The 25329-nt window shown below is 44.0% G+C and overlaps 1 protein-coding gene across 1 annotated transcript in view; it reads left to right on the plus strand.

The window, feature by feature from the left end:
- LOC141727270 (uncharacterized) overlaps nucleotides 1-25329 on the plus strand; it is a 66813-nt gene that overhangs the window by 30003 nt on the left and 11481 nt on the right. Inside the window, 1 exon segment of the mRNA XM_074533631.1 lies at nucleotides 24485-24545. Within this exon segment, the coding sequence (XP_074389732.1) occupies nucleotides 24485-24545 (61 nt within the window).

The following is a 25329-nucleotide window of genomic DNA, read 5'->3' on the forward strand; positions in this document are numbered from 1 at the left end:
GGTGAAATGTACATTTCTGAGTTGAGTCTGTGGTTAGAAATTGTAGTTACTTACCCAGACTGCAAGGCCTAAGCTCAGTGAAGTTACTTCAACAAAGGACAGAGATAAAAGGGAGGAGACAGAAGATGATAGAGAGAGACAGGGACTGCTGTAAGGGCAAGTCAGCCTGACCTCAGAAGTCTTTCTGATAAAAAGGAACTAGTGGTAAAAGTCACATGAAACCCATAAAAATGAATATGTATGAACTTATTGTGAAACTTTATGCATATGTATTTGAGAGGGGGATAAAAGAAGATCTGAAGTTCTCAGAGGTACGCATGCCTTTTGAGGAGAGTTTTCTCCACATGTGTCCAGCGCCGTAAATAAACATACCGAGCTTTACAACTTTTATAAAGTTGTGAGGTTTCTTCTTTTCTCTGCAAAACATTATGGCGAGCCAGGCAGGAATTCTCTGTCCCCAGAGGGGCAGGGGGGATAGACGGACCTCCAAGGCGCACCCTAGGATTTTTTTCCTGATGGGGCTCCACTTGTCTCAGCTTGCCTCCTGCGAGGATAGACAAGCACCTGCTGGCCTGCGGAGGAGAATACGGTATGTACTGAGGGGCCCCCGGGGGAGGAAAAAGAGAGCTAGGGAGTAAATCACTCAGTAGGGAGTAAATCACTCAGAGATGTCTGGGTTCAGCTGATGGAGCAGCTATATTAGAGATGGGGTTCATCGTTCTGATAGGGCAGATCACTAGTGACCCTGGGGTTGGGTTGGGTGAACACGTGTATGTGTGTATTGGGGGTTCATTGTTCTGATAGAGCAAAACTGCTGAACCCATGTGTGTTTTATTTGTGTTTGTGTGTGTGTGTGATGTCCAGACACTGTGTCGCTGTATGGTTAATGCATTGTGTGGTCAGTGCACTGTGTTTGTAATCGTGCAAGTGTATAAGTGCATGGTGTATAAAAGAGAGTAGATCTACAGTGTCCTACAGTGCGGGGGGGTGAGTACTACCCGTGTTTGAAGCAGTCGTGTGAGGCCTGAGGCTGCAGCAGGCTGTGGGGGCAGGGAGAGAACTACCCTGCGGAGACGCGAGTGGAGGAACATCAGTGATGGTATTTGTTGTGTTTAAATGTAGTCATTTGTGTAAATTTGGTACATTGTAACCATGAGTACAAGCTCAGAGAGTTCCTTTGCCTTGAATGTTTGGACTTGATCTCTAGACTGTGTGCTGTTATTTTGATTCTGTCCAGGAAAAACTGATGTGAGTAAATGCTGAATTATGGTATGCTGTGTTGTGTTGAGAAGAGTGGGCACTTCGAGAGATATGCCCTTTCCCAGTGATTTTGTGTGGTGATTTTCTTTCACTGCATTGTGGTAATTTGATTCTCAGATTGTATAGTGGTGTTTGTGGAGATTTTAAGATTTTGTTTGCAACAAGAGTAGCATTTTACACAGAAGAACTATAGTATGGTGATTTATGTTTAACTACCATAAAGTGAATTAAAGGAATTCCAAGAATTCTCCCCCTCACAGCAATTCAAGCCTTGGCTCTAGTGAATTTGAGATAAAAGGGGGGTGGTGCATGTGTGTCTGTGTCTGTGGGCATATCAGAGTTTCGGCTAAGGCAAGCACAGCCTTTTTGCAAGGCAGTAAAGTGTAAGTAGACACAGTGCTTAATTAGATTGTGCAAGAAGAGAACTAGAAAAGACTGATATTTTGTAAAACAGATTTTAGATAGAACAGATGAATTAGTTAATGAGACTTCAGCTAGTACCATAGCAAGTTGTCCAGGTTTAGAGCAAGTTTGGGGAAGAATCCCCCCAAAGGAGCTCCGGTGGGAAAAGCAGATCCAATCGGCCCCTCCCCCCTCAACTGGTCCGGGAGGAAAGAAAAATACCTCCTTGGAGAAAGGTGGAAAAAAACCCCTGTTTATTAAACAATACGACCAAAACAGTATCAAAACAATGAGACCCCTTGCCACTCTAAAAGAGATGACAAACTGAGAAAACCCCGGGTTCAAGCAGCAGCTCACTCAGTCTCTGATCAGTCTCTCAGTGCTGGAATTGTAGCAGGCCAGGGCCGGCCCGGTGGGCCACAGCTGCAGCTGCCGGTGCTCTCCTGGGTGTTCAGTCCAGAGCAGTTCCAAGAGGTCCAAAGAAAAGGGAAAAAAAACAGTCCAGGGAACTTCTTTGCCTCAGCTAGCTAACACTAACTAAAAAGCAAAAGAAGAGCTCTCTGTCCCGCTGTCTGTCCGCAGACAACACACTCAGGAGCAGGAATGTGGAGGAGTGAGTGCAGTGTCTGAAAACAAACTGCGCGCTTCTTCTCTCTCCCCCTTCACTCTCTGTAACACTCTTAAAGGTACAAAACTTATTATTATTCAACAAACAGAATGAGACGATTGGGGATAAAAGCATCATATAGTCAACCCAGGACACAAGTCTGGACTGGTAACAGTCTGCTGTAGGGATTTAAAGTTCTCTGTAACAAACAGAATAGCTTGCCTTTGCGGGCAATTTTGGGGAGCCTTTGGTGCATCGAGAGGCTGACACGCTGCGTGAGGTGACAGTGGCTGTCCCCTGAGCACAGGGACAACTCTGGCTGCCTGGCTTCTCCAGGGAACACAGGAATGACCTGTGGGCAAAATCTGGCTGTGCAGGTATTATTCAGTGCAGAGTTTGTGAGAAACACTGGTATTGCTGTTTTAATAAGCGTCAGGGCACATGCCCCAAGTGTAAATCAAAGGTTTCTGATCAAGCTGATTCAGAACCTAAGATCTTAGAGCTTGTGTGTGGGAATCACATCTGATACCTGCCACCTGGAGCTGTGTGTGTGTAGGAGGAAGACTGAGAAACTGGAAGCGAGATAGGGGAAGGAGAAAGAGATAATGGGAGCTGACCAGAGCGAAGAGGTTCCTAAATTAGCCCCTTTTTGGGAGGAAGGGCTCACTGGGAGAAGGTTGCCAGTAACAGCAGCTCAGAAAAGAAAAAGATTTATAATACTTCATTGCAGTTAGTACTGTTTTAAAATAGGAAGATAAATGGGATAGAGTTTTTGTATGATGAAATGTCTTTTTATTTTAAGAAATCACCCAGAATGGCAAAGAGACTGTGAGATCAGACCACCCTATGGTCTTGGCCCTTGAAAAAGAAAACAAGGCAAAGAGAAAGCAAATCAAACGTGTTGTTCAGCATACAGCATAAGATAGCAACGTATGAAGTCAAGCAACGATTATCATGCTGAAATGCAAAGCAAAAACAGTTCGCAAAATGAGTACATATGATTTGTTAAAGGCTCCTCCCAAGGTAAGGGAGGAAGGATAAAGATGACCTCCCCAAACGGGAAGAATTTTAGTCCACACAAGGGCCATACATTCAGTTTTAAATATAGCTTTAGTACCTGTGGAGAACGTTTATGTTGTAGTGTGGGGAACAACTGGCCAGTCTGAGAAGGCATACTTTTGCAAACCTTTAAAGTAACATGTGTATTATGTGTACTTAGAAGTTTTTGCACAATTCACTCAATTTGCTAAACATTCTCAAATGAGAAAGGTTACTCTGGAGGCAAATGATACAAAGATATTAGGCTTAACATTAACAGATACTGAAATTAAGAAAGACATTAGTAAGGAGATATTAGAATAAGTAAATAAGTGTTTTCAAGGGTATGGGCCTCTGCTGTACCAGAGAGAGTGAAAAATGCCCCCCCATGGTAATCAAGCTTAAGGAAAGAACATAACCAATGAGAGCTGAGTGGTACCCTCAAAAGGAAGATAAGGAAGGAATCAGCCCAATTATTGATAGTACTGGATTAAGGACTGTCAATAAGATAACACAGAATTTATACCCTGTGGTAGCAAATCCATATACTTTACTAACTTGTTTAACACCTGAGTTAACCCAGTTCACTGTTTTAGGCCTAAGAGATGCCTTCTTTTGCCTCCCTATCCACGAAGCCAGCCAGAAAATTTTTGTATTCAAACACAGCTCACATAGTCCATGTGCCTGAAGGCTTCAAAATTCCCCATTGCAATTGGAGAACAGCTTGCAAAGACCCAGAGTCCTGGGAAGCTCCACAAGAGGAAAGGAGGCTGTTGCAATATGTGGATGATCTTCTAGTAGCCACTCAGATGAGGGAAGCCTGGATGGTAAGCCTTTTGAATTTCCTAGGACTCCAAGGATGCAGAGTCCCAAAGAAAAAGGCACAGGTAGTGAAACAGAAGGTAATCTTCCTGGGGTAAGAAGTGAGTGCTGAGCAGCAGACTTTAAGACAGGGAAGCCATATGCCAAACCCTGAAACCCCAGACAACGAAGGAACTCCGAAGCCTCTTAGGCATGGCAGGGTGGTGCCAGCTGTGGGTTTATAATTATGGACTGCTCGTCAGACCCCTCTATGCTCTTATTGCTGATGGAAACAGAGATCTCCAGTGGACAAAGGGAGCCACACGGGCCTTTCACCAGCTAGAGAGTACCCTCATGTCGGCTCCAGCTTTGAAACTTCCAGATGTAAGTAAACCATTCTTTCTATTTTTCCATGCAAGGAATTGCCCTGGGAATACTGGCTCAGGACTTGGGTTCATACTGAAAGGCAGTTGCTTACTTCTCTAAGCAACTAGATGCAACAGCCAAAGGATGGCCAGGTTGCCTCAGAGGAGTAGCAGCAGTTGTGCTGAATATTCAAGAGGCACCCAGTCTACCCTAGGACAAAAATGACTGTGCTAGTGTCCCACACAGTGTCCACAGTACTGGAAGTAAAGGGTGGCCACTGGCTTTCACCAGAGAGGTTTCTGAAATACCAGGCCATCATTGTAGAGCAAGGTGATGTAGAGATAATGGTGACTAATATTGTCAACCCAGCTTCTTTTCTCAGTGGAAATCAAGAAGGAGCAGTACACCATGATTGCCTAGAGACCACTGAAGCTACCCCCTCCAGCCGCCCAGACTTAAAGGACACTCCTCTGGATGATGCAGAGACATGGTTCACTGGTTCACTGACAGGAGCCAATTTGCCAACATTGCCAATGGGAAGCGACATTGCAAAGTACACAGTGACTACTTGCAGAGAGGTAATAGAGTCTGGACCCTTACCAACAGGTACCTCTGCACAAGATGCTGAGATAAATGCATTGACCCATGCCTCAGAAACAGTAAAAGGCACTCAGAGTTGTGCATGCACATGGAGCACATGGAAGGAGAGGGGACTGCTGACCTCACAGGGAAAGAAGAGACAATCCAGCTGCTGGAAGCAGTTCAGCTACCTGAAAAAGCATATTAAGGCACATCAGCTACCTGAAAAAGCATATTAAGGCACACCAGAGAGTGAGCCTAAAATTGGAGGAAAGAAATGAGCTGGCGGATGGAGAGGCAAAGAAAGCAGCAAAGGGTGAGGTACAGATTTTCCTCGAAGGTACCCATAATACAATAATACTAATCAAAAGAGACATACAACTACAAGGGGTAGGCTACCATTGAAAGAGAGCTAGAAATCCCTTCCCATTTTTGTGGTTACTAGTGAAGGAAGGGCCCTAGAAAACACCCTAGGGCCTAACTACTTAAAAACCTTTTATAAAGTGTGGCTTTTTTCTCAAAATGACCAAGGCTGCGAGTGATACAGACTGCATTGAAATGAAGTGTTGACTCTGAAGTAGTAATTTCCACAGGCTTTCTAGAACATACATCTGATTGAAAGAATTGTTGTCAGGAATTTACATGCCACTATCACTCAAGTAAGCTGACAATGTGATCCTTGCCTCCAGACTAACCCCAAAAATACCCCCGGGCCGAAACTCGGTCAGACTGGGAGAGGCCATGGGCCTGCACAGCAGTGGCAAATCAACTTTTCAGAACTCCTAAGGAAAGGGGGGTATCAGTATTTACTGGTATTGATAGATACATTTTCAGGGTGGCCAGAAACATTCCCCACCAGAACTGTCAAAGCTCAAGAGGTGACCAGATTATTTTTACAAGAAATAATACCACGCTTCAGAGTTCCAGCCATGATATCCTCTGATAAAGAATCATATTTCATTTCCAAAGCAGTGCAACAGATTAGTGGCCACCTGGGCATAGATTAAGAACTTCACACTCCATACTGCCCCAATCAAGTAGCCAGGTAGAGAAAATGAATCCTTTGATTAAGCAGCAGATTGTAACACTGGGGCAAGAAGTTAATCTACCCTAGCCCCAAGCTCTTCCACTAGCACTACTGCAAATTTGAACTAAACCTTGAGCTAAAGGAATGCTGAATCCTTTTGGAATGCCTTATAGAAGACCATATAGAATACAAAGGGAATGTCCAGAATGTCCACCTACAAGGTGCCTTTAACTAAACAGCTCAGAGGAATTGAGAAACATGTGGCTGGAACTCGGAGCAGGGAGTTAGATAGCCTGGGGATGATGTATATGTTAAGTCTCTTACAGAGAAGACTTTGGAGCCACAGTGGGAGAGACCACTGCAAGTGCTTCTCACCACCTTCACTGCAATCAAAATCAAGGAGCAGAATGCCTGCATCCATCACTCTCAGGTGAAGAAGGCCCAGAAGGCCCAGAAGCCCCTTCAGGAGTGACACCAGGAGACAATGAACTGAGACCAAAACTTATTCGGGCAAAATGAGTATATTGCAGTCAGGAGTAGTTCATACTTTAGTTTACAGAATTATTTTGTATGTAATTGTAACTGAAGTTTCAGTACTAAAGAGTACCTCTATCCAAAGCAATGCTGAATGGCCTTGGTCTCAGGCTTTTAATCACTATACTAGATCCATGGGAGAACTTTCTGATAAAAAAAAGATTTAAACGTATCTACTGTAGTAATCCACAAGAATCAGGTATATGAGGAGCAAGAATGGCAGGAACAGGAACTGTGGACACTTCAAGGAATCAGAGGAGAAGAAATCAAAGTAGAGTGTCATCAATAGGACAGCTTATGAAAGACCAGATGTAATTAGTGTCTCAACCTCCCCTGGTGTATATGAACACCAGGAAGTCTGTGATAGCCTAAGTGAATCAGACTGTTGGTGTAATTTCACCTTGACACAGCCTGTAGAAGTGACCTGTCTTTGAGCTCAAGTTGCTATCAGACTTTCATGTAAATTCAAAGTAGACACTGCACTTTTTACAACAGCAGGGCCTTATACAACCCATACTAGTTCAGACTCTACCCAAACTTGAACCTAAAGTGTATGAAATAGGCCCCTACGTAGTAAAGAATGTGACTGAACAACAGCTATTATTCAATCCAGAATGGTCTCTCAAACGTGTGGAGTTGATGATGCAAATTAACATCTCAAAAATCCAACCAGCCTGCTCCTCCTTCCTAAAAACATCCTTTGAGGGCTGGACAACGTGGTTACAAAGAAGGGCATATCTCAGGAGCAGACAAGAAAGGATCTAACTGGCATATTTGAGACAGGATTAGGAGTTTTAAATAGAATTGATTCAGAAATACTGATGAATAAACTGGCCACTGCAGCAGGTAGCCTAACAAAATTGAAGCAGCCTTTACAGTCATCTCAGTTGGCATTAGGAACTAGACAGTGACTGGTTTCAAAAGTATTGCCAAAGTAAGGAAGTATGAAAAGGCCGGGGACCAAGACCCTCAAGTTAATAGTAGAAGCACTTAGTACAGTTCAAGTTAATGTGTCTTTAGCTTTCAGTTGTATACAAGCACAGTTATGGATGCAGGCAACAGCACCTCTGATCATATGGGAGGGGGGTCAAGGTAATTTTCCAGCTGAAATTGGGAAAATTGTGTGGGATGATGCAACTGATTTTGAAAGGAAGTTTCAATCCTGGTGGACTATGGTGAATTTCACCTATGATCCTGCTTCTAATGTGGCCACTGCCTTTGTGCTCACCATATGTAATGCCACTGTTTATGTTATCCATCCCATCATTGCACTAAGATTAAACCATGAAAAAACAATACTCTACCCTTCAGAACATAGAGTGTGGGCACAAAGGATGAATGAAAAGTGGCAGACAGTAAACTTAGAGTCCTGCATTACTAGAGAAACGATGAGATTCATTTGTAAAAGCAATACTATTAGTACCCAATATGTGTGTCTAGACACTGAACAGAGTATTTGCCACTTTGAAATTCATCCAGTCACTGACCAGAAAACTGTGCTCGTATATACTGGAAAAGGGGGGTGTATGCCTGAGAACTGCCTGTGCTGCTGGAAAAATTGATAGCAATGATGTTATTCTGTCTAGTAGAAATCATTCTAATTTCTGTATTTGTAATTTTGTTAAGATTATCGGGTGTGATTTTCCATACTTGGCCCCAGTGACATCCCACCAGCTGGTTAAAACTAATTATACAATGTAACACAGACTATCACCTACCCCTATTGGAATGGACCTTGCATTAGTAAAACAATTAAGCACCAAGACCTACTGGAAACCTTGAAAGAAATCCAAGAAAGTGGAAAGAAAACCTTAATTACTGTCCAACATGATACAAAAGAAATAACTAGAATTCTGCAAAGAATAGAAGAAAATGCAGATCATCACTGGTGGGATGTGGTGTTTAGGTGGTCACCAACTACAAATAGAATCCTTGATAAGTTGTGTCATCCTACTGTAGTTTTGTTAATATTAGTTAGAATAAGTTCAGGATTATCCACTATAAAATGTACATGGTAAAGCCCTAAAGAACACTTGTTGTCATAGGAATTTGTACGAAGTAAAAGAATTTACTTCCTCCTTTTAGGAAAGGGGGGAATAAAGCAAAGCGAAAATTTTCCAGGATAGAAATCCATTTTAATTTAGGTGAAATGTACATTTCTGAGTTGAGTCTGTGGTTAGAAATTGTAGTTACTTAGCCAGACTGCAAGGCCTAAGCTCAGTGAAGTTACTTCAACAAAGGACAGAGATAAAGGGGAGGAGACAGAAGATGACAGAGAGAGACAGGGACTGCTGTAAGGGCAAGTCAGCCTGACCTCAGAATTTTTTCTGATAAAAAGGAACTAGTGGTAAAAGTCACATGAAACCCATAAAAATGAATATGTATGAACTTATTGTGAAACTGTATACACATGTATTTGAGAGGGGCATAAAAGAAGATCTGAAGTTCTCAGAGGTATGCATGCCTTTTGAGGAGAGTTTTCTCCGCATGTGTCCGGCACCGCAAATAAACATACCGAGCTTTACAACTTTTACAAAGTTGTGAGGTTTCTTCTTTTCTCTGCAAAACAGCCCCCTGAAAAAGGAAACTATCTCACAGGATTGGAATGAACTGTTAGAGTGGTTACATGTAAAAAGACAGCACACAGGTGCAAAAGATCTGTACCAGGAAGCACATGCCCATGGCTGGCCAGTCACCAGGGAAATGTGTTAAACATGCATATCGGCCTGCGAACAGTGCCGCGAGTGACTGGAAAAGCATCCTTTAGAGGATGACCCTCTGCATTTGAGGAAAGGTAAAGGCTTGTGGGAAGTGTAGCAGGTAGATTATGTTGGTCCTTTTAGGAAGTCAGGAGGTAAACATTTTTTGTTGATAGGAGTGGAAATTGTATCTGGGTTGGTACAAGCTGATGCTTTTAAAAGGGCCACAGGTGATAACACAGTCAAAGCTTTGCAGGGGTGGTTTGGAACTTTCCCAAAGCTGCAAGAAATTCAGTCTGACAACGGGTCTCTACTGCCAAGGTGGCAGAGGATTGGGCCAGAGCCGAAGGCATAAAGTGGACCTTTCATACTCCTTACTACCCTCAGGCTAAAAGGATCATGGAAAGAACAAATGGCCTTTTAAAACGGTTCCTTAAGCCCCAGAAAGCAAGCTGGGACTGCCGGCTGTGGGAGGCTGTTAAAGGGGTAAATAGCAGGTGGGGGGTGAACGGTTGCCCCAAAGTCACTGCTTTTTACCCCACACCTCCAAGCATCATCCCTTCACTGGAAGGTCCCGACAATGCAAACAATCCATCACATTACCCTGGACAACCTGTCTTAGTGGACCTCCCCACGGTGGGCGAGGTACCACTTGTGCTGAAAACCCTTCTGAATAAATATGCATGGGTAGCCTCTGACACTCTTGGAAAAGAGCACCGCATACGCACATGCTGGATAATCCCCTCATTTTAAACTCCTTTCTGCCTCTCAGTGGCAGGATTTTTTGTTGTTATTGCTTTTACAGGAGAACCCCGAGGGACATAAGAATCATCTGAAAACATGATAACCTTGCTAATACTTTTCTGCATTTTACCACGATTTCATGGACAAACCCCTGTGAGCAGCTGTGGCTGGAAGCCATCGTTCAGCACATCAATGTTCTTGGAACCTATCCCAAGGGCGGTTACCCAAACCTGGCAACCCTAGTGCAGCATGACTCCAAGGTGTACTGCCCAAATGAGTGAAGACGGGACCAGAACAAGTTGATGAGGACCCTGATGGGAACGGTTGGTGAGTCAATTGTGGTGGAAGGAACCCTCCATGAAAAAGCCACCTCCATCATAATTGCTGGAAATTTTATGGAAGCAGGTGGAAGGAATCATCTGGACATCCCCTCAGCAAAATTATGTCCCACAAAGAAATGGGGGTGTTCCAAAATAGAAAGTCCCCTTACTCTGTGTTGCTGCCAGGACCATATTGGTAGTTATGTTTCAAGTACCAAAACCACCAATGTTGCAATTACAAGGGATTGCAATGATGAATCACTAGATTGCTGGTACAGTTTTACTTTGGTCAAACCCAATTCTGTGACATGTCAGTGGCAGAATGACACAGCTAGTCCATTAGGACTAAGAGGCTTGGTTTACACATTTAAGATAAACACCGTACCAAAACCCATACTAAGTGATGTAATTACACTCTCTCAGACCCAAAGTGTGAATCCTTTTTCTAATGTCACACCCCAGTTGGCAGAGGCAACAGGAAGCCATTTCACCTGTCCCTGGTCTCAAGCCTTCCTGCAATCCACTGGATCTATGGGAAATGTCACAGATCTGAACTTACTAACAGTAGTCACACATGAAGATAAGTTGTACACTAGACAGGAATGGGAGAAACACAAAACCTGGCAGCTTCAAGGAGTAGTAGGTGAGCTAATTAGTGTTGGGTGTCGAATGGTTAATGGGTCTGACTACAGCAAAGCAATGTCAATCAGTGCTTCTACAGATCGGGAAAACAAACAGAAGCAAATCTGTACGCACCCAAGCATACGAGATTGCTGGCACAGCTACACATTAACCCACACTACAGAGGTAACTTGTCTCTAGTCCAAGGATATTAAGGCCTTTCTTTTAAATTTGTAATAAATGCTGAAACCTATGTTGTTGGAGATTTTTTCAGACATGGCTTAAAAGGCAGCTGTGAGGAGCAAATTCTCACAGCCTGTTTCTGTAAGCAGAAGAAATTCTCAGGTTGTTTTTAATAACAAGTGGATAGCTTATCCTTGGATAAGGTATGAGAAAGCAAAAGTGACAAACATGAAGGCCTTGAGAGCCTTGCATACCAGGGTTCTCAAGCAGTTTTCTCATAACAAGTAAATATTTTAGCTGTTTTGGGAAAGCAAAAGTAAGTTTTGAGAACACAAATCTTGGTATTGAAAACAAAAGGAGGATTTGAAGTTTTCTCTACAGCCTACCAGGAGCTCAGATTTTGCAATATGCATGAAGTGAATTAGCACTGTTATAAAAGGTGTCGAATTTGATCAATAAACTGGAGTCGATGCTCATCAATCGGATGGTCGTCTCCCTTCACTTCAATACTATGTTACCACTGTCACCACTTCACCTGTACCACCAGCCATATACTCATCCCAAGAATTTTCGAGATTGGACCCTATGTAATCAGGAAAACTGGCCAACAACAAATATTGTTCAATCCAGCATGGTCACTCAAACAGGTCAAATTGCTAATGAAGAACAACATTTCAGATATTCAGCCAGCCTGTTCTCTGTTCCTGCAAACTTCTTTTGAAGGCTGGACCACTTGCCTTTGGAAACGAAGCTCCTTTAAAATTAGAACACCAAGAGATGTGACCGGTGTTGTGGGTACAAGATTGGGAATTCTGAATAGCATTGATTCTGAAGTACTAATGAACAAACTGGCTGGTACAACTAGAGATTTGACTAAATTACAGCAACCACTGAGGTCATCTTTGTTAGCCTTGAGGACACACCAGTGGCTGCTGTCAAACATTTTGCCAAATTGGGAAAGAGTGAATGTGAATGATTGCAAATTGGTAATTGATGCACTTAGTGCTACACAGAACAATGTTTCCTTAGCCCTCAGCTGTATCCAGGCACAATTGTGGATGCAGTCAGTCTCTGCTTCAATTATAAGAGAGGGCGAGGAAGGCACCTTCCCCACAGAAATTCGGAAAATAATCTGGGACAGTGCCACTGAATTTGAAAGAGAATTCCAATCCTGGTGGAACCTGGTGAACTTTACCTATGATCCCATTTCAAACACAGCCACTGCTTTTGTTTTAACCATACGCAATGCTTCTGTACATTTGGTCTTCCCTGTTATTGCATTAGGATTAACCATGATGGAGCTGTTCTCTGTCCTACTGAACATAGGGGATGGGCCCATCAGGTCGATGATAAATGGCAAACTGTTAATCTGGAATCTTGTATTGTCCCAGAACAACAAGGATTCATCTGTGAAAGCAATGCAATTGTAGCTCAGGATATCTGTTTGGACACAGAGCAAAACATCTGTCATTTTGAGATTCGTCCACATGAGGATGCCCAGACAGTTCTTATATACATAGGCAATGGCTGTGCATGCTTTAGAACCACATGTGATTCTGTTTTTGTAGAAGATGTTGTGGTAGATACAAAGAATCACTCAAACTTTTGTGCTTGGAACTAAAGATAGTAGGATGTGATTTCTCTTATGAAGCTCCAGTTACCTCTCACTACCTATTGCAATCCAACTACACACTGATCCAGAAGCTGATGCCCACTCCTATCGGAATGAACCTCACCCTCGTGAGACAACTGCTGCTCCATCAGGACCTGGCTGACATCCTCGAGAAAATCAAGGAGAACGGACAGAAGACTCTGGTGAATGTTCATCACAACGTGAGACAAATACGCCGGGTTATGGAGAGGGTAAAACAAGATGCTGAGCATAGGTGGTGGCATAAGCTCTTTGGGTGGTCACCTACTGCCACAGGTGTCCTGAACAGTGTGTGCCATCCAATTGTTGTTCTTTTGATCCTAGTTATGCTTGGCTTTATCTTGTCAGCAGCCCTATTCGTTATGAATTGGAACATGATGAAAAAGCTTAGGAGATTGACGACCGCAATCAATGCACACCGCTTTGCTAATGTACTCTATAAAATAGACGTCTCCGAAACACTTGACACAAAACAATTATGAATCAAGCATATGTGCTTTAGAACAATTTCTTAATTATCAAGTATGATTTACAGAAAGTTACTTTGATTTTTAGAAAATAATTTCTAAAAGACAATGCTTATACTATGATTTGCTTGTTGTTTTGATGATTTGTGATTTGTTTTAATCATTTTTGAAATTGTTAAACAAATTATATTGTTTTAATTAACCATTTTTGAAATTGTTATAATTAATAATTTTTTGAAATTGTTAAAAGAGAATAACCACGTGTGAAAATTGTTATGATGATCAATATTAATTATGTCTATGCTTATTGGTTCCCTTTCCCCTCTCTCTTTTTCCTTTTCTTTTCTTTCTCTTTCCTTTTATCCCCTCTTTCCTGTCATCTCTACTTTTCCGGGGTTATGCTACCGACATGCAAAGAGTTTCAAAGATTTATCAAGGACACTCCAGAGTTCTGCTGATGAAGATCCCTCAAGAAAATCGTGAGTCACAGGGTCGTGTAAGAGTCTATCCAAAAATCCTTCATTTTTGCCTCACAATTGTCATGACAAAAGACCACCAAAAGGTTAAAAACTGTTGAGCCAGTTGGGAAAAGAAGTCTCATGCTTATTCAGTGTGTTCACAGGTAGTGTTTGCAGAATATGCCATGCTGAACTTGAAGGGGACTTGCTGCCCTTTCTAAACAATGGATCTGGACTTTCTTCCAAACTCCTGAGTTGGCTGGTCTGAGCTCTGGGGTGGCTCACCCCTCCAAGAGAAGACCCCTCTTGCCTGCCTTCGACCACCGTGACAGACAGACAGAGATGCGAATCCCCTCATCAAGGAACCAAGACAAGACAAGACAAGAAACCCCCTTGGCACCCCTTGGCACCCCCTTCCAGAGACTGGGACTGAACCCCGCCCCCGAGCTCGGTGAGGGTGGGAAAAACTGCCCAGAATAAACGTACCTGCATGCATTCGGCCATGAAAACAATGGAATAGCATCCCCCTCCTCCTGTTCCTATTCTTTTCCCCTCCATGGAAACCTAATTTCAGCCACCCTTCCCCCAAAGATAAATGGTATATTTTTGGGGTGCGATCCAACCATCCTTTGAGATCTCCCCGAGACGTGCACCAGTGAGCTTCAACGGCTGGACGCCCGAAGGACAACGACACGTTTTGGTAGCTATACCCTACCTCACCCTTCTTTCCTCCCTCTTCCTTTGTCTTACCCTTTTCTTCGTCAGATTCCCTAACCAAGCGCATATTCAGCTGTGGTTATTATCAATAAAATTGCATTTTGTCGATTTGTTACTGCAAAGCCCCAGTGCCTTGTTGGTTATTTTTTTTTTGCACCAAAAAATCATCCGTCATCCGTTCATTCAGGCAGACCTCGACATTCTTTTAAGCGTTTCTTGGCCTATCAACTTGTTTGCCACACCATGCTGTAGATGCCTTAAAGCCAATAATCTAAAATTACCCCTCATTGTCCTACTACAATGCATCTTTCATAGTTCTTTTTCTCCAAAGTATCCAGTCTTATTTACAAGACCATCCTTTGAAACTTTTTTCTAGCTCCAATTCTTTCTCAACAATATCTGTTCTATTCCATACCATTTCTAAGTCAGCATTTCTTATCTCAAACTTTGCATATGGATGCATACTGTGTGGGCCTCCTGTCAGGCCCTGAGAACTCTCTACAAATTCGTTTCCCACATTGGTCAATATCAGTGTAGCTGCTTCTGGCAATACAAAAAGATCTTTCAAGACTCTTCTGAAGAGAAGAGTCTTTTACCTTTTCATCCTAAACTGCAAAGCTCCCTCTAGGATGTACAGCAAACAGTTATCTAGATTATCTTTCCACAAAAGCAGAACACTTGCCCTTTAATAAGCCTGAATTGGCAAATTCTCATCTGTATTAAAGTAGCAGTGCGACCCCTGAGCAGGGAATAGTGAGCTTTGACTCCATGACTTCAGAAGGCTGAATAAATGCTTTATTAAGCTACACCATATTATACTGTACTACTATACTATACAAATACTAAAATATACTAAAGAAAAACCCATGACCCATTACAGTCACTCACAACACAACTTTGACTTAATTGGTCAATCAATCCAAACACCATCACCAGTCTCCAATTAACAAATCCCTTTTGGGTAAACAATCTCCATAACACATTCCACATAACACGTGCCAAACAACAGATGCAGCATGCAGAAAAAAAGAATTGTTTTTCTTCTTCTCTGAGCTTCCTCACTGCCTTCCCGAAGAAAAATCCTGGGGAAGTTGTGCCTCTCTCTGTGAAGACAGCTGTGGCCACAAGTCTCTGCTGTAAAAAAGTGATTTCTATGCAACAGAGTTGATAAAGGACAAACCTGAATTAACAACAGCTGCCTTGCCCAAGGACAGCCCCTGTGCCAGCCGGGGCAGCTGCGCTGAGCTGGGCAGGGCCCGCTCCTGCTCCGCTGGGCAGTGCCCACGGCCACAGCCCATGGCAGCCTCTGCCCCAGCCTGCCTCCCCGGGCCTGTGGCCTCAGCTGGGCTCTCTGCAGACTGGCAGCAGCAGGTCCCCGTTCACTGCTCTTGCTGCTGGCCTTCAGCTCCTCCCTGCTGCCTCCCATCAGTCTCCAGCTGTCCTCAAGGTCTTCCTTGAAGCTGTGGCAAAAGTGGAGGCTCTGGAATTGCTTCCAAGGCCTGGCAGAGTTGCAGTCCCTGCTGTGCTCCCTGCTGGAGCAGATGAGTCCAGCCGCAGATACCCCCGACAGTCATGGGCCAGGTGTTTTTCTAGTGGAATGTCTATCCAGCGGGAAGTTAGGCCAGCTGCAAACATGTTCACACATTGGGGATGGATTGTCTCATCTCTCAGTGCTGCTCAGAATTTATGAATATGCCCAGAAGGCACTGTCAGAGACATCTCCATGCTGCCGAAGTCTTGCCTGCATCAAGAACAGGACCAGGAAGATCTCCTTGTGTCTCACGTGTGAGATGCATGTGTCGCAGTCCATTCCAGTGGACGGGTGACACCATGATTTTTTGGGGCATAAATAACCAGCAAGGCACAGGGGATTTGCAGTAACAAATGGACAAAATTCAGTTTTTTGAAATAACTACAACTGATATGCATTGGTGAGGGGATCTGGGGAAGAAAAAGAGAAGATAAGGGAAGAGGGAGGAAAGCAGGAACAGGGGGGTATAGCTACCAAGTCGTGGTGGCGCTTTTGTCCTTTGGGGTCCAGCCGTCGAAGCTCTCTGGGGCATGTACGGGGAGATCTCAAAGCACGGCTGAATTGCACCCCAAATTATAGTCTGTTCATTGGGGTGAAGGGGAGCCGAAACAAAGGTCTCCAAGGAGGGGAAAGAACAGAAAAAGGGGGAGAGTACACAGAGTCTTTGTTTTCATGGCCCAATGCTCACAGGTGCGTTTATTCTAGGCAGCCTTTCCCCGCTTCGTGCGCACCTCCCCCGAGCTCGGGGGATGTTCAGTCCCAGTCCCTGGAAGAAGGTGCGAAGGGGGTTTTCTTGCATGGCGAATTCTTGTTGGTTCTCTGATGAAGAGGCTCACATCTCTGTCTGTCCCAGTGGTTGAAGGCAGGCGAGAGGGGTCTTCTCTTGGAGGGGGGAATCACCCCAGAGCTCAGACCAGCCAGGCTGGGAGGTAGGGAAAAATCCAGATCCATTGCTCAGAAAGGGCAGCATGCCCCCTTCAAGTTCAGCATGGCATGTTCTGCAAACACCACCTCTGAATACACTAAGCTAAGAGGCATTTGACTTTCCCTCCCCACTCGATCAACAGTTTTTAACTTATCGATGGTCTTTTTCTTCCTGACAATTGTGAGGCAAAACTGAAACTTATTCTGGACAGACTCTCACAGCATGTACCTGTGCTTTGTTTCCTGTCAAGAGAACTCTTCAATGGGCTACAAAATCAGTCTCTGTGCCAGCCACCTGCACTGCAGGGCTGCCAGTCCTCTTGCTGTTGTGGTGGTTGCTACCCAGCTGAGCACAAAGGGGAAAGAGCCCCAGAGAGTGGGGCTGCCTTTTGTATCTCCTGGAAGCTGGCATCTCTGCTTTAAATCAGCATCTTGCATTTGGTTTCCCTCAGTGAAAAAGTTGAACCAAGAAAATCCCGTGATGATATACACCGAACTTGGCAGCAGATGACTCCAATTGCAGATACCTCTGCACAGTCATGGGCCAGGTGCTTTTCTGGTTCAATGTCTATCCAGTGGGAAGTTATGCCAGTGGCACACATGTTCGCACACTGGGACTAAATGGTTCCATCTCTCAGTGCTGCTCAGAATTTGTGAATATGCTCGGAAGGCACTGTCAGAGACAACTCCATGCTGCTGAGGTCTTCCCTGCATCAAGAACAGAACCTGGAAGATCTCCTTGTGTCTCAAGTGTGAGATGCATGTACCTGTGCTTTGTTTCCTGTCAAGAGAACTCTTCAAAAGACTGTACAAAATCAGTCTCCCTGCCAACTATTTGCACTGCAGGGCTGCCCGTCCTGTTGCTGGTTTGGTGGTTGTTACCCAGCTGAGCACAAAGGGCAGATTGCCCAAACACACAGGAGAACATGCTTTGACTCGGTGCTGATTGGTCTAGCATTTAGAATGGTCAAGAACTGCTTTTCTCAGGAACTGGTGGGTAATCCATCTCTATGCCTGAAGAACTGCATAATGAGTAAAGCCTGAAGTGACCAACTTGCGTTTCATGAGTTAGATGGTAATCCTTACATACTCTGAGCAGTTTTTAATAAAGCAGTGAAGGGATATTGGAAAAATATCCTCTCCTGGCTTGATCTGTGATTTATGGGTAAGAAAAAATGTTGGTTTTCCAAAGAGAAAATAAATGTTTACAATAGGGAATTCTCTAGATTTGCCTGAGAAAGCTGCACTTCAGAAAAAGCAATGAACAATATAGGGATCAAAAAGAAACTTAGCTTAGAGCTGAGAATAAAAGCACAGAAACACATAATAGAGATTTTACCCTATCTTATACACTGAATGGCTATGACTCCGAAACTTTTATTTCAAGTTGTATAAGTTTTTATAGATTTTTCCATCATTTATTTTTAAGTAGGACTGTACAAATAAAGCAAGAAAAGCATGAAGTACACCTAGTACCATCTAAAGCGTGATGTTAAACACAGGCAGAATCAAATCAGGTCAAACCATGTCAAGCAATTTCTGAAGATATCGGAAGTCTGCTGGTTAGTCTCTAACTGAAAGGAACGGTAGAAACACCAGAATAAATGTAAAAAAAAACAAGACTGGCTATGACATCTTTAATAAATATCCATGCATAAGTGTTAGGTCAGTTCAGATCAGTGAAAAGATTCTTGCTGACTGCAGTGGGTTGGAAAATGCAAATTAGAAATAATTAACTTTGTGAAAAGATCCCAGAGAAAGCATTAAACTCATCTTCATATCCTTTGTAATCAGTCTGTTACCTCCAATAAAACAAGATACATGCTTATAAATCACAATCATTCCTCTGCTATTAGTCTTAGTTTGGTATTTCACACCACTCTTAAAATTGAATTTGCTGTTCTCCTTTCTATTCTTCTAGCAGTCACATGAATAGGGACAGTGAAGAGTCAAAAAGTGCACCCCAATTGTGTGGTCTTTTTGGTTTTTGATTGCTATATCACATACGTGTGTGACCCTCTCCTTAAGCGAGTTTCACCTTAACCATTAATACCTGCTGAATATCATAGCAATTCAGCAAAGGGATTAATTTGTTTCAAAAGTCAGACTCCTAAAGTCAGTGCCTGTCGGATCTCAAGATCTCAGTCCTGAGATGCTGAGCTTCCGAGACCCTTGGGGGGGCTCGGGACTCCTGGAATGTTGCCAGAAGTGTCTGGTAGCTGGACTTTAACCCTACACAGGAGACGACAAGGATGAGGGCTTCACCGGGTGAGTGGTGAAGGGATTAGTTAATTAGAGGGTGAGACACAAGGTTTAGGATTTATGTACAGGGGGGTTTAGAGGAGTAAGATGGAGGAATTGGGGTGTGTCCTGTCCTCCTTCTTCTTCCTCCTCTCCTCCATCTTCTTTGGCCACGGTGGCACCTTTGGATTGGTTATTACTAAGAGTACACCGAGTTATAAGACTAGATGGTATTGGGGAAAAATGATAAATATTGTATACGTCACAATGGGTATAAAGATAGGTGCCTGCCCCGGAGGGCAGAGACAGTGTGCCCATGGCTGACTGCTGAGCAGATCTTTGTTAGGCTGAAAGAACATCTTTTAGATAAACAATTAATAAACATAAAACCAGAAAGAAGAACTGAAGCCTCTTCTCGTCCTTCAACACGTGGGCTGCCCCAAGGCCACCCCCGGGCCTTCCAGGCCCCTCAAACAGCCGAGATAAACCGGACAAGTGCCCTTCATGAAGCTGCTTTCCCACCGATGGAGACCTCCTCAACAAAGCCTCTTGGGTTTGCCTTGGGAATTAAGAGCAGAAGTGCCAGCTGAGAACATCTGCAGCTGCCAACATCTCCTGCAGACCGTTATGCCTCTGAGCTGAGCTAGATTTTCATATATCTATATATCTATACATCTATATATCTATATAGATGGATATCTATGTATCTTATCTATAGCTGTATCTAATCTCTAGATGTATATATGTATAAATCTATATCTATCTAAACAAGCTCCCATGGAAGCACAGGTACATGGGAAACTAAAGTACAGCCTAAAATTATTAAATCTCTAACTACAATACACCTGTGGAAATAAGGAATGGGGGGAAATAAGGAATGCAGTCCTACTATAGAGACTTTATGTAGCTGCCTAAGAGTGTTTGTTATCAATTTTAATGGTATACAAAATTTTTTCTTTGCATGTCCCAAAGGGCATGTTCTGCAGGTCTTGGGTCATATTGTGGACATTTTGCATTTAAAACAATATTAGACAGCTGTGCTGAGACTACAGATAAATTCTAGATATCTGGTTCTAAATTATAGATATCTAAATTCTAGATACCTCGTTCTCACAGACTTGACGAGCCTTCATATACAATCTTGGAGCAGCCCAGAAGAGCAAAGACGAAAACTCAGGCAAAAGTGATTCTTGGTTTAGATGGCTTAAAATAATAAAATATTAAAGAAGAATATAAAGAAAAAGAATATTAAAGCATTTTTAGTATTACGTTTCCTAGATGGAAACCATAGAGTCTGTGATCTAAAATGTCTCCTACAATCCATAGCTGCTTACCAAAAGGACAAATATTAGCCAAAGGAATAAATCATGCTGCACATGGATAACCAAGAGATTTCATAATGTGACCTAAACAATAACAAATCTTTGATATTGAACTGCATTGCTGCTGCCTCAGCAACCTCCAGATGAATGAGTAGAATAATTAACTGATGCTGTTGAGTCAGGGATGGAATGAAAGACTCCAGTCTTCAGAAGCTGAATCAGAAGGCAATTTAATGATGGCAGTGAGTCTTTTATAGTATGATTCGCTAAGGCAAGATTTGGTTGGTCTCAAAGTAAAAACCTCTCACACTATTGGTAAACTATGAATAGCACACTCTGGAGAACCATATCTATAAACAACAGTTACAGAAAGAGAGATAATAATTGTTTTAATTCCTTTCCCAGGCTCTGCCTGGGAGAAATTTTCTCTGTTCTTTCTTCCACTGAACCGAGGATACCCACAATTCCCCCTTTTTGTTTAAAGGAGGAGGCAGTGTTTGTAATCTCCTGTGGGATCCCTTGCAGGAAAGAGAATAAACACAGCTCCAGAGGTTTATCAGTTATCAATCAAAACCGCAATCAGACATTGGCTCAGAATGGTCAAAGAGATCTCATACTATAAATTCTCTACCATTACATTCCATAAACTTTAACTATTACTTCTAAAAGTCAGTTACCAACTTTAAGTATAGTAACATTGTTAATCTGCTCATAACACTGGGAGTCTAACCATCAACAATCTGTTTCCGGAAACAAGGAAAAGATAAAATGCTCATACCCCACTCGCAGAGGGGCCAGCTTGTTGATGGTCAGTATCTTGATCATCATTCAAAGACTGTGACTGATGGTCAGCACTTTGGCCACTGCTTGAAGGTTGCCTTCTGGCCACATTCTGTTTCTGATGTCGCAAGTCAGGGCGAACACTCCTTGCAGGTATCCATCGTACCCTGGTACCTGTGGAGACACATGCATATCCGAGGCCCCAGGTGATAATGTCGCACGGGCCCTCACACTTATGGGTGGCAAGGTCCCATATCCAGACCTTCGCTCGACACAGGTGCATCTCACCTGCTGAATTCAACGAGAGAAAATGATTCAGAATTACAGGAATCTCTGAATTCTTTGGCACTGTAAGGTGATTAATTGTGTAAAAAGCTTTTTCCAGTTGACTGTGGGGAGTCTTTCTCAGAATTCCCCTATTTTGTTTTTCCAGAACATGCTTTAAAGTGCCATAAGCATGTTCAACAATAGCTTGACCCATTGGTGAATGCAGAATACCAAGTTTGTGTGAGACTCCCCATAGGTGTAAAACCTGACGTGTCTTCTTGTGAGACAAGGCAGGGCCATTGTCAGTTTCCATAGAAGAAGGTATCCCCAAAACTGCAAAAGCCATCCTCCAATGGGCAATCACATCACAACCCCTTTGAGCAGATGCCCACATGGCAGAGGAGAAGGTGTCAATAGACACATGCACACAAAAAACTCAGCAATGTGAGTAATATCTATTTGCCAAAGCTACAAGCCTACAAGCCCCTTAAGCCTCTGGGGTTCACCCCTGCTGGTAAAGGTGCAGTAAGGCCATGGCACTCAGCACAGGAACTGACAATGCCATGAGCTTCAGTCAACATTAACTGAAATTGCTTTTGCAGAGTATGTGCACTTTGGTGAAAAAAATCATGTGATGCTTTGGCTTGCACAATCTTGTCAGGCTGAAGCGCTACCCACGCAGCATTAGCCAACCTGTCAGCCCCGGCATTACCTTCTGCTATGAAACCTGGTAAAGTGGTGAGACTCCGAATGTGCAGGATGTAACAGAAATGAACCTGAACTGCACACCCCAAGGCTTCCAATAACAAACAAAGCTGCATTATTGACCTCTTTCAGAAGCGAGCAATCCAAACACTTGGTTATGTCTGCAACATAGGCAGAGTCAGTGACCAAATTCAGAGGCAGAATAGCTTTTAGTTCAACCAGTTGGGCCGAGCTCGACACGTGGCCTTCCAGCACTTGCCATACAGACTCATCCTTCCAGGCAACAATGGCCTTCCTTGTTTTTCCTGAGCTGCCGGTGAAGACGGTGGGTCCCTGCACTGGCACTCAACTATTATTTGGCCATAAGGACAGACTGGTTGTTTTTGCCAGCTGCAGTAACTTGTGACTGGGCAGATGACAAGCAATGTAGCAGGCACAGGGCCTGCAAGGGCTCCCTGGTGTGCAGAAGTCTAAGATAGGAAATGCCAAGTCATGGTGAATGTGCTAGAAGCCCCTCTCTTCTGCCTTTGGACCCCTGCTTACCTCTCTGTAAGACTGTAGGTCACTTTCCTTTAACCTTTGCTATTGGAGAATTTCTGATACCCGGGTACCCTATGTAAAGAGCTGCTTTTGCCCAGCTTGGGCAGAAGAGCTGTCACTGGGAAGCTTCTCAGAAGAATCAAAAAAGACGCTCCTGTGGAGCCCCACACAGACTTCTCCTCTCTCTCCCTGCATCTGCCTGCCTAGGCACCTAGAAAGCTGAAGGGCTGAAATCATAATGAGCTGATAATCACTAAAGAGCTGATATCACTTAAGCTTGCTAAGTGGCCTGTGGCTAAGAATTGCTTGGGAGCTCGGACAGTCTGTCCTGAACCAGACTGCGCTATCTGGGCCCCTATAGCCTGCTGGAGACACCCTGAAACCCAGCAAAAGGTCGCAATAAATGGCACAGTGAACTGAAGAAACTCTGGAGCAGCATCTCTTTTGAAATCGTTATTGCCTTCAGATTGCTAGGGCCCCCGAAGAAAAGCCTCCATTACAGCAGGACTCTTCTGCGGGGGGGGGAGGGGGGTTGTCAGTCGCCCCTCACAGCTGACTTCTGAACGAGTCTTTGAGGAAACTGACATCAGCAGACCACCTCCAGCAGACCCTTGACCCACACCCAGCTGAAGAAGGGTAAGTTTTAAAACAGCTTTTATCACAGGCATCTTGGGTCCCCTTTTTGATTTCTTTTTTTTTGTCCTTTTGTCTGCTGGTAGGGAACGGGAAAACATGGGATCAAAACTTAGTATATTGAAAGGATCTCACAATGAGAGAGATTTATACTTACTAATTCTAGAAATCCTGTCTTCTAACAACGTGTCTTTCTCTAAAGGTAATCTTTCAAAAACTAACCTGAAAAAATTTATAAAATGGATTCTTTCTCAGCTTCCTGATACTAACACAGACATCATTACTAAAGACTTCTTTTAGGACAAAGTTGGGAACACGATACATACACTCCAAACTAACCAAGATTTCTCTGTAACTCAGTTTATTCCTATGTTCCACATTATAACTGAAGCCATAGAGAAAGCCAACAGAAATAGCTCGCATTCCCTGCAACCTCCCATAGCAGGGACAGACTACCTCCCTTCAAAACCCAATCACACTGGTAACAATCTTTCCCTGGAATTCCGCCCTCCGCCTCCGGGTCCCCAAGGTCCCAGTGCCACCTCTGCCGCTGTTCCATCCTCTGCCCCTTTCCCTGCAAACTTCTCGCCGCTTCCCCCCACCACCTCCGCGCCCGCGGGGTTTACGTGGTCCCCCCTTCCCCTCCCGGACGTGGCAAACACGAATTCCGCGGCATCCTGTGTGTTATCTGCAAGTGCAAATGTGCCTCTTTCCTCTGAGTCAGCTCCCCCCACCTTTCTTGCTGCTTCTCCTACCCCGACCACGGCTTCGCCCGCTCCCACTGCAGCCACCTCTGCTGCGGCTCCCCCTACCCTTCCTCTCGTTCTCCCCCCGCTCCCGCCGCAGTCCTTCCCATCCCCGCCACCAGTCCCTCAATCCCAGCCCCCACCCCTGCTGCTGCCACCTGCACCCGGGCATGTATCCCCATCCCATTCCTGCCTGCTGCACTGGGAGGTCTCCCTGCATGCTGGCACACCCCAGCCGCAGGACACCACGCTGTACCCGCGGCAGCCCAGACCAATCCCACCGCCCCCTCTCCCCCGCTTCTCCTTTACCCCCACCCCCAGGCTTTCCAGCCGCCCACCTACTCTCAGTGTCACCCGAACAGAACCTCAGAGACCCCCCACGGTACCACCCCACTTCCCCACCCCTGAGCATGACATTCTTCTGCCATTCCAGCTCCACTGCTGGCTCCCTCTGGCCAAGCTCTTCTGTGCCTTCTCTCAGCCATAAAAACCCCTGCAAAATCTCACTCCAACACGCCGTAAAAAGCATAGGCCATGGCCTGCTCACTCTCGTTCCTCCTCTAAGGACGGCAGTGACAGTGACTCCGATTCTCATACAGAGGACACTGACCATGGGCTCTAATAAAAATAGAAGTGACCAAGGCAGCAGACTGGCATATGGCACAAAAAATTAACACCTTCTCCTTAGATTATAAAAAGAGAAAAAGAGGAGGGGCCACTAATAGAAAAACATGGGAACCTAACTCAAATAAGGAACTCATACAATTAAGAAATATAGCCAAAGTACATGGCAGAAGTTCACATACTTTTAGAAATTTCCTAGAAGCTATGTTCTCAACACATATTTTAGTACCCCATGACATTAAAAATATTGCCCACTGACTCCTTGCCCCAGCAGAATATATGTTTTGGAAAAGGCATTGGAAAAGACAATTAAAAACATTATCAGACTCATATTCTACAAATGCTGATAAGTCTGATTTCACGGTTGAACAGCTGGCTGGGGAAGGGGATTTACAGAAACCCTCTGACCAAGCTGACACCTTACCTAAGGAAACATTACAAGATGTGGCACTTGCAGCAAGAACTTCCTTACTTCTTACCCCAGATAACTCGATTTCCCTACCCAACGCTTTTCTAATGTTAAACAAGGAGTAGATGAAAGC

The sequence above is a fragment of the Zonotrichia albicollis genome, chromosome Z, assembly GCF_047830755.1.
Source record: "Zonotrichia albicollis isolate bZonAlb1 chromosome Z, bZonAlb1.hap1, whole genome shotgun sequence".
Lineage (NCBI taxonomy): Eukaryota > Metazoa > Chordata > Aves > Passeriformes > Passerellidae > Zonotrichia > Zonotrichia albicollis.